The sequence below is a fragment of the Mandrillus leucophaeus genome, unplaced genomic scaffold (genome assembly GCF_000951045.1).
Source record: "Mandrillus leucophaeus isolate KB7577 unplaced genomic scaffold, Mleu.le_1.0 Scaffold692, whole genome shotgun sequence".
In the NCBI taxonomy this organism is placed as follows: domain Eukaryota; kingdom Metazoa; phylum Chordata; class Mammalia; order Primates; family Cercopithecidae; genus Mandrillus; species Mandrillus leucophaeus.
The window spans coordinates 1,619,353-1,631,798 of NW_012107497.1; the positions used below are offsets into that span (position 1 = coordinate 1,619,353).

The 12,446-nt window shown below is 36.1% G+C and overlaps 1 protein-coding gene across 1 annotated transcript in view; it reads left to right on the forward strand.

The window, feature by feature from the left end:
* LOC105555622 (dystrophin) overlaps window positions 1-12,446 on the forward strand; it is a gene marked incomplete at its 3' end in the record, with an annotated part of 1,920,295 nt that overhangs the window by 415,141 nt on the left and 1,492,708 nt on the right. The window contains exon 7 of the mRNA XM_012002637.1: window positions 348-466. Coding sequence (XP_011858027.1) covers window positions 348-466 — 119 coding nt within the window. The remainder of the gene's footprint in view (window positions 1-347; window positions 467-12,446) is intronic.

Below are 12,446 nucleotides of genomic sequence, written 5' to 3' on the forward strand. Positions count from 1 at the left end.
TTTTTTTTTTTTTTTTTTTTTTTTTTTTTTTTTTTTTTGTGGAGACAAGGTTTCACCAAATTATCTAGGCTGGTCTCGAACTTCTGGGCTCAAAGGATCTGCCTGCCTCCATCTCCCAAAGTGTTGAGATTACAGGCATGAGCCACCACACCCAACAAGATTTTCAATTAAAATTACAACTTGTTTAAATAGAAACGTTTTGAAGGGTAAATGAATTACACTCAAGCCTTAAGGACTATGGAGCATGGGTTGTCAATTGAAAATTAAGCATGGAAGTAAATCTCATGGAACATTCTAGATTGATTTATATTTGTCTTTGTGTATGTGTGTATATGTATGTGTTTTAGGCCAGACCTGTTTGATTGGAATAGTGTGGTTTGCCAGCAGTCAGCCACACAGCGACTGGAACATGCATTCAACATCGCCAGATATCAATTAGGCATAGAGAAACTACTCGATCCTGAAGGTTGGTAAATTTCTGGACTACCACTGCTTTTAGTATAGTAGAGTTTAATGTTTTCATCCAAGACTTGTCATTTCTACACAAAATACAAAACTGCATATCTTAAGTTTTCCAGTACTCTAGATATATTTAAAATGTTCTGCTTTCTTGCACTATATTATGAATTGTCTTATTTAATTCTAGTTCTCAAAATACCAGTATCTAAAATTGCAGTGAAGACTTTGAGGAAAAAAGCCTTTAAAATGTATATGCCCTATGGATGCAGCACACTGCATTTGGAGTGTATCAACTCCAAATAATTATAAAAAGTTAATGTTTTGCTTATGCTACCAAGAGATTTGATAGAGTAATCAGCTATAATTAATTAGCTCCTCTTGCCAATTTCATTCATATACTCTATAAAAGGCAACATAGTTTACTATTTAAATCAGGAAATCTATTCCTGCCACTACTTCTGTTGTAATTTTTCACTCTGGGGAGATCCTCTGTTGGATGGTTATTCATTTTCTGCTTCTTTAGTTGATAGGCAGAAATGTATTTATGTTTTTACTATATTACACTTAAATAACGTTGACTCTTATCTCTGGTGCTACATAGTCATACCTTCCAGAGATAGCAATGACAGGGATAATAACATTGTGACCTCTACTCTTTTGCTTGCCCATGAAGTACACTTTTGCCATGCCAATTTTGAAATTGTGGCCTCTGTTCTCAATTGTTAAGGCTTTACAACACTGTAAATCAGAAGTTGGAAAAGTGAAGTCAGTGGGATTGAAGATATTTGGGTAGAAGCTGTTCTATAATAGAAACTGATAATTAAATGTTTTTTTGAATATAGAATCAATTTCATCAATTCTAAAACAGGAGATCTTTCAATATTGATGGTAGGTCCCATCAAGAAAAGCTCAAAAATGACCCAGAAGATAGCCGTTTGCCAGTGAATTTATTATCAACCAGAATCTTAGTCCTCAGTTTTGCAGACACAGAAGCCTGATTGCCTCAGATCATCTAGCAGATCCATATTGGGGTGGGAGGAGTTAATTTTAAATAAGCTTAAAAAGTGATAGATAAATAAAAATGGAAATTCAGTAATTTTAAATGAGATATAACAAGCAGCAGAATACTCACGATTGACAAATATATTGCTTTTGATAAGCAAATGTACTTGGGAAAGCAAATTATAACAACACAAATGTTAGTTTGTGAAGTTGGAATCGGATTAAGTTGATTCAAAATGTTTCTTCTCCTTTGGATAATGCATGGCTGAGCACTGAATGTTGTAACCCCTTTTTATTGCTTCTGTACATGATAGTATACCTCCTGTCCCTGCTTTTAGCTCTAAGGGAGAAACTGTATTAATCCTATGTCTTTAGTTTGCAGTATAGGGGAGGGTTACTTTACTATTGACTCCTAGTGCACATTTGTATGTTTTCTCTTAGTTCAGTGAGGTAGAAAGGGCAGGCGTAATGAAAATATGGACTTCAACCCCTGAGGATAAAGAGCTATAGTGTATGATTTTGAAAGATAAGTCTGTTAATATGTTTTTGTTTTTTATGGAATCACATATGGCGGTCAGTTCCCATCATTCGGGTGTATACTCTAGTTATTCTTGTGTGTGTCCTACCCTTTCATAAAACAGTAGGAGAAGGTTTAAAATAGATATTTTTCTTATTAAGTGACAAAATGGCTTTTGACTTCTAGTACTCCTTTGAACTTACGGAATAGGAGTGCCTAAATGGGCGTCCACATGATAATCAGAAAATAGGTCAATATACACACCTATGTATATACACTACCCGCAAAAAATTTAAATAAAAACAATTTTTAAAAGTACATTGACGAGTCTGTAATCAGAAAAAGTCAGGTACATGAATAGTGTATTTTATAGCTAAAAGAGTCTGGTATACCTAACTCCACATGCTCTCCTAACTGGGAAGTATATGTAGAAATGTATACTGTATAGCCTATAAGGTCACCATTTTACTGTTCCAAACTTCAACAATTTAAAATCAAAATGTAATATGAAATATGGACTGATTAATGAAGATCCAGCCACTGCTTATGGTCTCATTTTGCCAGTACAATGTCAGATCTGTAAAGCCTTTCTATTTATGGACTCTTCCAATGCAAAGAGCATCCTATCAATTAAACAGATTTCTTGTTTACTTGCGTAGAGGTGTTTATAGTATTCTCTGATGGTAGTTTGTATTTCTGTGGGATCAGTGGTGATATCCCCTTTATCATTTTTTATTGTGTCTATTTGATTCTTCTCTCCTTTCTTCCTTATTTGTCTAGGGGTCTATTTTGTTAATCTCTTCAAAACAAAACAAAACAAAACAAAACAAAAAAAAAACCTCCTGAATTCATTGATTTTTTTCATGTCTCTGTCTCCTTCAGTTCTGCTCTGATCTTAGTTATTTCTTGTCTTCTGCTAGCTTATGATTTGTTTGCTCTGGCTTCTCTAGTTCTTTCAATTGTGATGTGAGGGTGTTGATTTTAGATCTTTCCTGCTTTCTCCTGTGGGCATTTAGTGTATAAATTTCCCTCTAAACACTGCTTTAGCTGTGTCCCAGAGATTCTGGTACATTGTATCTTTGTTCTCATTGGTTTCAAAGAACTTCTTTATTTCTGCCTGAATTTTGTTATTTACCCAGTAGTTATTCAGAAGCAGGTTGTTCAGTTTCCATGTAGTTGTGTGATTTTGAGTGAGTTTCTTAATTCTGAGTTCTAATTTGATTGCACTGTGGTCTGAGAGGCTGTTACGATTTTCGTTCTTTTGCATTTGCTGAGGAGTGTTTTACTTCCAATTATGTGATCAATTTTAGAACAAGTATGAGGTAGTGCTGAGAAGAATGTATGTCCTGTTGATTTGGAGTGGAGACTTCTGTAGATGTCTCTTAAGTCCTGAACATCCTTGTTAGTTTTCTGTCTCGTTGATCTGTCTAATGTTGACAGTGGGGTGTTAAAGTCTCCCACTATTACTGTGTGGGAATCTAAGTCTCTCTGTAGGTCTCTGGTAACTTGCTTTATGAATCTGGGTGTTCCTGTATTGGGTGCATATATATTTAGGATAGTTAGGTCTTCCTATTGCATTGATCCCTTTTCCATTATGTAATGACTTTCTTTGTCATTTTTTATCTTTGTTGGTTTAAAGTCTATTTTATCAGAGACTAGGATTGCAGCCCCTGCTTTTTTTTACTTCCCACTTGCTTGGTAAATCTTCCTCCATCCCTTTATTTTGAGCCTATGTGTGTCTTTGCATGTGAGATTGCACTCCTGAATACAGCAGACTGATGGGTCTTGACTTTATCCAGTTTGCCAGTCTGTGTCTTTGAACTGGAGCATTTAGCCCATTTACATTTAAGGTTAATATTGTTATATGTAAATTTGATCCTGTCATTGTGATGCTAGCTGGTTATTTTGCTTATTAGTTCATGCAGTTTCTTCATGGTGTTGATGGTCTTTACAATTTGGTATGCTTTTGCACTGGCTAGTACTGGTTTTTCCTTTCCATATTTAGTGATTCCTGAAGGAGCTCTTGTAGGGCAGGCCTGGTGGTGACAAAATCTCTCAGCATTTGCTTGTCTGTAAAGGATTCTGTTTCTCCTTCACTCATGAAGCTTAGTTTGACTGGATATGAAATTCTGAGTTAAAAATTATTTTAAGAATGTTGAGTATTGGTTCCCACTCTCTTCTGGCTTATAGGGTTTCTGCAGAGAGATCTGTTGTTAGTCTGAGGGGCTAGCCTTTGTGGGTAAGCCGACCTTTCTGTCTGACTGTCCTTAACATTTTTTCCTTCACTTCAACCTTGGTGAGTCTGACAATTATGTGTGCTGGGGTTGCTCTTTTTGAGGAGTATCTTTGTGGTGGTTTCTGTATTTCCTAAATTTGAATGGTGGGCTGTCTTGCTGGGTTGGGAAAGTTCTCCTGGATAATATCCTGAAGAATGCTTTCCAACTTGGTTCCATTCTTGCCATCACTTTCCAGTATACCGATCAAACCTAGGTTTGGTCTTTTCACATAGTCCCATATCTTGTGGAGGCTTTGTTCATTGCGTTTCATTCTTTTTTCTCTAATCTTCTCTTCACACTTTATTTAATTAAATTGATCTTCAATCTCTGATATTCTTTCTTCTGCTTGATTGAGCTATTGATACTTGTATATGCTTCATGATGTTCTTGTGCTGTGTTTTTCAGTTCCATCAGGTCATTTATGTTCTTCTCTAAACTGGCTAGCAATTTGTCTAACCTTTTTTCAAGGTTCTTAGCTTCCTTGCATTGGGTTAGAACATGCTTCTTTAGCTTGGAGTTTATTACCCACCCTTCTGAAGCCTACTTCTGTCAATTCGTCAAACTCATTCTCTGTCCAGTTTTGTTCTCTTCCTGGTGAGGAGTTGTGATCCTTTGGAGGAGAAGAAGCGTTCTGTTCTTTGGAATTTTCAGCCTTTTTGTGCTGGTTTTTCCTCATCTTTGTGGATTTATCTACCTTTGGTCTTTGATGTTGGTGAACTTCAGATGGGGTTTTTGTGTGAATGTCCTTTTTGTTGATGTTGATGCTGTTCCTTTCTGTTTGTTAGTTTTCCTTCTAATGGGTCCCTCTGCTGCAGGTCTGCTGGGGCTTGCTGGAGGTCCACTCCAGACCCTGTTTGCCTGGGTATCCCCAGCAGAGACTGCAGAACAGCAAAGATTGCTGCCTATTTCTTCCTCTGGAAGCTTCGTCCCAGAGGGGCACCTGCCAGATGCCAGCTGGAGCTCTCCTGTATGAAGTGTCTGTCGACCCCTGCTGGGAGGCATGTCCCAGTCAGTAGGCACGGGAGTCAACCCACTTGAGAAAGGCAGTCTGTCCCTTAGCAGAGCTTGAGTGCTGTGTTAGGAGATCCGCTGCTCTCTTAAGAGCCAGCAGACAAGGACGTTTAAGTCTGCAAAAGCTGTGCCCACAGCTGCCCCTTCCCCTTCCCCTTCCCCTTCCCCTTCCCCCAGGTTCTCTGTCCCAAGGAGATGGGAGTTTTATCTATAAGCCCCTGACTAGGGCTGCTGCCTTTCTTTCAGAGATGCCCTGCCCAGATAGGAAGAATCTAGAGAGGCAGTCTGGCTACAGTGGCTTTGCTGAGATGCAGTGGGCTCTGCCCAGTTTGAACTTTCCAGCGACTTTGTTTACACTGTGAGGGGACATCGGCCTACTCAGGCCTCAGTAGTGGTGGACGCCCCTCCCTCCACCAAGCTGGAGCCTCAGGTCAGCTTCAGATTGCTGTGCTAGCAGCGAGAATTACAAGCCAGTGGATCTTAGCTTGCTGGGCTCCGTGGGGGCTGGATCTGCTGAGATAGACCACTTGGCTCCCTGGTTTCAGCCCCCTTTCCAGGTGAGTGAATGTTTGTCTTGCTGGTGTTCCAGGAACCACTGGGGTGTTAGACTCCCACATAATAATAGTGGGAGACTTTAACACCCCACTGCCAATATTAGATCAACAAGACAGAAAATTAACAAGGATATTCAGGACTTGAGCTCAGCTCTGGACCAAGCAGACTTAATTGACATCTACAGAAGTCTCCACCCTGAATCAACAGAATGTACATTCTTCTCAGTACCACATCACACTTATTCTAAAATTGATCACATAATTGGAAGTAAAACACTCCTCAGCAAATGCAAAAGAATGAAAATCGTAACAGTCTCTCAGGACACAGTGCAATCTAATTAGAAGGCAGGATTAAGAAACTCAAAAGCACACAGCTACATGGAAACTGAACAAACCTGCTCCTGAATGACTACTGGGTGAATAATGAAATTAAGGCAGAAATAAAGAAGTTCTTTGAAACCAATGAGAACAAAGATACAATGTACCAGAATCTCTGGGACACAGCTAAAGCAGTGTTCAGAGGGAAATTTATAGCACTAAATGCCCACAGGAGAAAGTGGGAAAGACACCCATCAACCTGTCATCTGTGTTAGGTATTTCCCCTAATGCTATCACTCCCCTAGCTCCCCACCCCACAAAAGGTCCCAGTCTGTGATGTTCCACTGCATCCATGTGTTCTCGTTGTTCAAGTCCCATTTATGAGTGAGAACATGCAGTGTTTGGTTTTCTGTTCCTGTGTTAGTTTGTTGATGTGTGTAGCGAACCACCATGGCATGTGTATACTTATGTAACAAACTTGCACATTCTGCACATGTATCCCAAAACTTAAAGTATAATGTAATAAAAAGTTTCTTAAAGTTTACTTATGGCTGTAAATGAGATGAGGATTCAGCGTAAGTCTTATATTTTTAAAATATGCGAATTCTTGCCATTGTTAGGGAAACCCCCAAATACACATTTATACATTTTTGCCCAGCATTTTTCAAGAGATAATCTCAGTGATGATTCACAGAAAAAAATAAGTATTAAGTAAATCGTAAGAATTTTTATTTACTGATTTCTTAGTCACAAAAGGCAGAATACCATCTCTTGAAGTCTCAGACTTAGAACACTCTCTTCAGTAGATTTTCCAGGCAAAATTCGTGATACATGCCTGTATAGTAATTGCTTTTGTGATGTTCATATTTTTATTTAACCAGATATTGGTTCTTTAGCTTATGCATGATGTCGGCTAATCTCCAAAGAAATTTCATTTTAAATCTGTTATGCTCCTTAGGAGAATAATGAAACATTTGGGGAGAATTTTATTTTTGGGGAATTGAAGCTATATTTGGTTTAAAAAATAACTGCCAAATAATGCTTTGAGAATTTTAAACATATGCTTTGTTGATGGAATTGCTTTATAAATTAAGAAGTCATTGAAACATTGTATAATTTCATATATAGAATTCGATATACTTTGTTTGGCCTTAACTGGTGTTTTGAGGCCTGAGGTTTGGTTTTAAGTGGAATTGCCTTTTAAAATGAGTAGCAGTAGGCATTAGCATAAGCGATTTCAGGAGCTGTTTCTAGTGTGTTTAAATGTTAGCATATGCAAAAATAAGTACATCTAGGGTAAACTTAATAAATTATGTATGTTTATGCTCCCAGATAATAGGTATATCTCCTTAAAAATATTCTTTTGGGAATCAGACAATTCACTTGCCATTATGATTTCTCTAGAAGATAGTACACTCTACATGCGTTGCTCGTGGGTTTTCCTATACATTGTTTGTTTCTCTGGGTTTCAAACGTATTGGTTTCTTTGCCAGTCCAAAAAAAAAAAAACCTCCCTATATTGAGAGTGCTTTGTAAGCTTTCCCTTGTGAATAACAAAGTGAGGATGTTCTCTTTAAAGAAATTTAAAAAAAGCAAAATCAGGGATAAAACATTGCGTCTGTTCTAGATGTCTTTTGAATATTAGTGTAGAAAGTCATTTCCATTTAGGATATGAAATATGATATGGAAATGCTCTTATTTACCAGGGTAACTTTAGAACAAAAATGAATAATGACAGTCACATTTGACCAAAAAAGAAAGAAGACTAGGACTCGAGAGAAATTTTTGTATCCTCAAAATGGCATTTACAAACCAGTTAGGGTTTGGTTTTAATCCACTTTATTTTGACTTCCTGAGAATGGTGACATGGATTCTATTTTCTGCTCGGCTAATTCCTGCATCACTCTTCAGTTGTTTTTATAGCCGCGTTTTCCAAGAATTAGCTCTGCCTATTGGAAAGTTTTACTCCTGGAGTGAATGGTTTCAGACTTGACTTTGTATGCATGCACGATTTTAACCTATAAAAATAATCATGGAGAGATATATAGAATTTGCTATAAAAGAGAAGAATATCTTTAAGGCCTCTTATGTTGGGTTTGGTATCAATTGACTGAACCAAGGGCTGTTTTAACTTTTTTCCACCTCTGCTGTAATCATCATATTTTGATACCATAATGGCAAGAAATGTTAATAAGTAGTTTACACTGGTTAAAATTGAGAGGGTTAATTCTCAGGAGGATTAGAGTTCATTTAAATAAATATTTTTGTGAACATAAACACTCGTTTTGTAACATTGAGATTTTTTTTTTCTAGAACCTTGTTTTCAGAACCTCTAGTACCTTGTTTTCAGAAAATCTAATGCAATTGCAATATATTGGTGTTCCTTCTCTATATATGGTATTTCAACTAGAAATTATTACTGTAAATATTTCAGGCACTCTAGAGTAAAACTCGGCAGTTGAAAATGTATTTCCTATGTATTTAAGAAAATATTTCACCAGCACTTATATGAATGAAAAATGTCCATTGCCTTTTTGATGACAAAGTAATATATACCAAATAGGTATGATACAGATGACTATATTAACATTCAGATATTATTGTAGCAACTTCCTCTTCCCTGATGGAGAACCTTGAAATTGCTCTTCATGACAAAAATTAAGACATAAATGTTAACACATATTTCCCAGTGGCCTAAAAGAAGAGACATGAGAGTATTCCTATGTGTTCGCTTGATGTTCTGTCTTCTACATTTTTCTCAGTTCAGATACCATAAAAAACTGAGTATTTTCTGGGCAATTGGAACCAATCACTAATAAATGAAAGCAATTTTTGTTCTCCTTATCCATTTCAGTTGTTTAGATGATAAATAATGGCATGTAACTGTCCCAAATTCACCTACTTAGATAACAGAGACCTGAAAAATATTAAATATGGTATTTGTGTGTGCACGCACCTGGCCTGAATTTACGCTTTATAATAAATTGTGGTATTTTCTACCAGTCTTTCACATTCTTCTATGATTTGTCACCATTTTAACTTTATGGAAAATAGCCAATTTATGATATCTAGCTCACCTAGGAACTCATTTGTTAAAGTATGCTTAAGTAAGAGCTTCTTACTCATTTGGGGAATTTAAATAATGAACTATAATCATGTGATTGAAGATTTGCATTATGGGTTAGGTTCTATGCCAAATTTGTTCAGAAACACTTAAATATAATTCTTACCTAGATAACTGAGAATCTCTTTAGTTGCCTTACCAGGATTATTTTCCCAACTTTTTTTTTTTCTAATTACTGGGGAAATATAACATTTTTGGCCTATACAGTGACATTAAATGATTTTTGAGTGATTAACAAGACATTAATAAATTATTTCAATAATGAGAAATGCAGCCATGAGGTTGTAATGCTAAATGATATATAATAGATATTTTGTGGCTGGTTTTCCTAGGTATATCATCACAATGAGTTCATGAGACTAAAGAAAATATATTAAAACATTTATTGATATTAGTTAATTTTATTGAATTTCAGCTATGCAGGAATACATGAGATATTAGGTTTGATTCAGAAAAGTGTTCTATAGTTGATATCTGTGTTGCTTACCGCAGAATATTGCCTTGGCAAAAGCGTTTTGACTATTCTAATAATGATGGTAAATGAGAATAAAATGGCATAAGTAGTTTAAAATTTTCTACGTGATTTTAAGTCAGTGATAATGTTTGAGCGTAATGTATATTTTGCTGATAGTTGGAAAATTTACTTCACTGTCTTCAAAATGGATTTAACTGTGTTTCATAAATAATTATAAGTGATATCACAGGGCTGAGTGCAATGGCTGACACCTGTAATCACAGCACATTGGGAGGCCAAGGCAGGAGAATTGCTTTAGGCCCGGAGTTCAAGGCTGTGGTTAGCTATGATTGTGCCATGACACTCCAGCCTAGGCAAAAGAGCGAGATCCTGCTCCCCACCCCACAAAAAAAAATAAGACATCACAGAACCTGCAAATGAATATCCAAAAACCACAAAACTGGGTACTGGGAAAATAGATATTAGGTTGGTACATATGTTTTCCAAAGAAATAATTTCTATGTATAAAATGCATGTGACGTTTTATAGCCGGAATATAAAATAATGAAAATATACTATTTTAGAAGACTATTTGAGTAAAATAATGATAAACTAAAGTCTTGGGTGATGCCATTTAAATCTTAGGGAAATTTAATTCTCATACAATAGGATTTATTTCTTGCAGAGGGAAACCAGAAGCTTTACAGTTGTCTGGTGATTTTATTTTAAAGTAATAAGCTATCCTGTTAGATTTATTCTCTTTTTAGAACATTTTTATTGACACATAACATTTTACATATATGTACATGTGATACTTTGCTACATGCCCTGAATGTGTAACGGTCAAGTCAGTGTGTTTGGGGTATTCATTACTTTGAGTATTTATCATTTTTATGTGCTGTGAACATTTCAGGTTCTCTCAGCTACTTTGAAATGTACATCATATTGTTGCTAACTCTAGTCACCCCTTTCTACTGTTGAACATTAGAATATATACCTTTCAACTAACTATATGTTTGTACCTATTAAATAACCCCTCTCTATATTCCCTTCCTACCCTTCCTAGCCTCTCGTATCCTATACTCTCGGTTTCCATGAGAACAACTGTTTTTTACACCTATATATGAGTAAGAACATGTAAAATCTGTTTATCTTTGCCTGGATTGTTTCACTTAATAACCTGCAGTTTCATTCATGTCGGTGCAGATGGATGAAGAGTATTCCACTGTGTATATGTAACAGATTATCCATTTGTTCTCTAAGTGACACTTAATTTGTTATTATAAGTAGTGCCTCAATAAACATGAAAGTACGGGTATGCCATGCATATATTTTTCCTGATAGTTAGAAAAGTATATGATTGCTTTCCCTTTACATAAATACTTATTAGTGGGATTGCTGGCACTTATCGTATTTCTATTTTTAGTTTTTTGAGAAATCTCCTCCATACTGTTTTCAATAGTGGCTATACTAACTTATATTCTGAACTACAACAACGTATTAAGAGTTCCCTTTTCGTTGCACCTCATCAACATCTGTTATTTTCTTGTCTTTTTAATAGTCATTCTAACTGGGACAAGATAATTGATCATGGCTTGATTTGCATTTCCCTAATGATTAGTGATGTTGAGCATTTTTTCATATACCCATTGGTCATTTGTCTTCTGAGAAACATCTATTCATGTCCTTTGTCTATTTTAATGTGATTTTATTTTTACTGTCAAATTGTTTGAGATCCTTGTATATCCTAGATATTAGTCTCTTGTCTGAATAGTTTACAAATATTTTCTCCCATTCAGCAGGTTGTCTCTTCACTCTTTTGAGTTGCTTCCTTTGTTGTACAGAAGCTCTTTCATGTATTACAGTCCCATTTACCTATTTTTGTTTTCGTTGCCTGTGCTTCCGAGGTCGTAACCATATGATCTTTGCCTAGACCAAGGTTCTGCCTTGTTTTCCCTATGTTTACCTCTTGTAGTTTCAGTTTTTGGTCTTATCTTTAAATCCTTAATGCATCTTGAGCTGATTTCTCTAATATGGTGAGAGACAGGGATCCAGCTTCATACTTGTGCATCTGACAATCCAATTCTCAGCACCATTTGAGGAGGATGTCCTTTCCCCCAATGTATGTTCTTGGTGCTTTAGTCAAAAATAAGTTGGGTGTAAATAAGTGGATTTAATTCTGAGTTCTCTAATCTATTCCGTTGTTCTATATGTCTGTTTTTATACCAGCACCTTGCTGTTTTGTCAAGTAGTGTGATTCATAAAACTTTGTTCTTTTTGCTCAGGATTGGTTTGGCTATTCAGACTCTTCTGGTCCCATACACATTTTATGATCACTATTTTTCCATTTCTGTATTCTGATAGCAACTGCATTATTCAATGTAGAATGCTTTGAGTAGAATGATCATGTTAATAACATTAATTCTTCTGACCCATAAACGTGGAATGACTTTCCATTTATTGGCGTACTCTTCAATTTGTTTTGTCAGTGTTTTGTATTTTACGTGGATCTTTCCCTCCTGTGTTAAATTTATTCCTAGGTATTATTTCCAGCCATTGTAAATAGGTTTGCCTTCTTGATTTCTTCCTCAGCCAGTTCATTATTGGTATATAGAAATGCTACTGAATTTTGTGTGTTGATTTTTGTATCCTGCAACTTTACTAAATTTATTTATCAGATCTGAGAGCTTTCTGGTGAAGGTTTAGCTTTTTCTAGCTGTAAATTATTAGC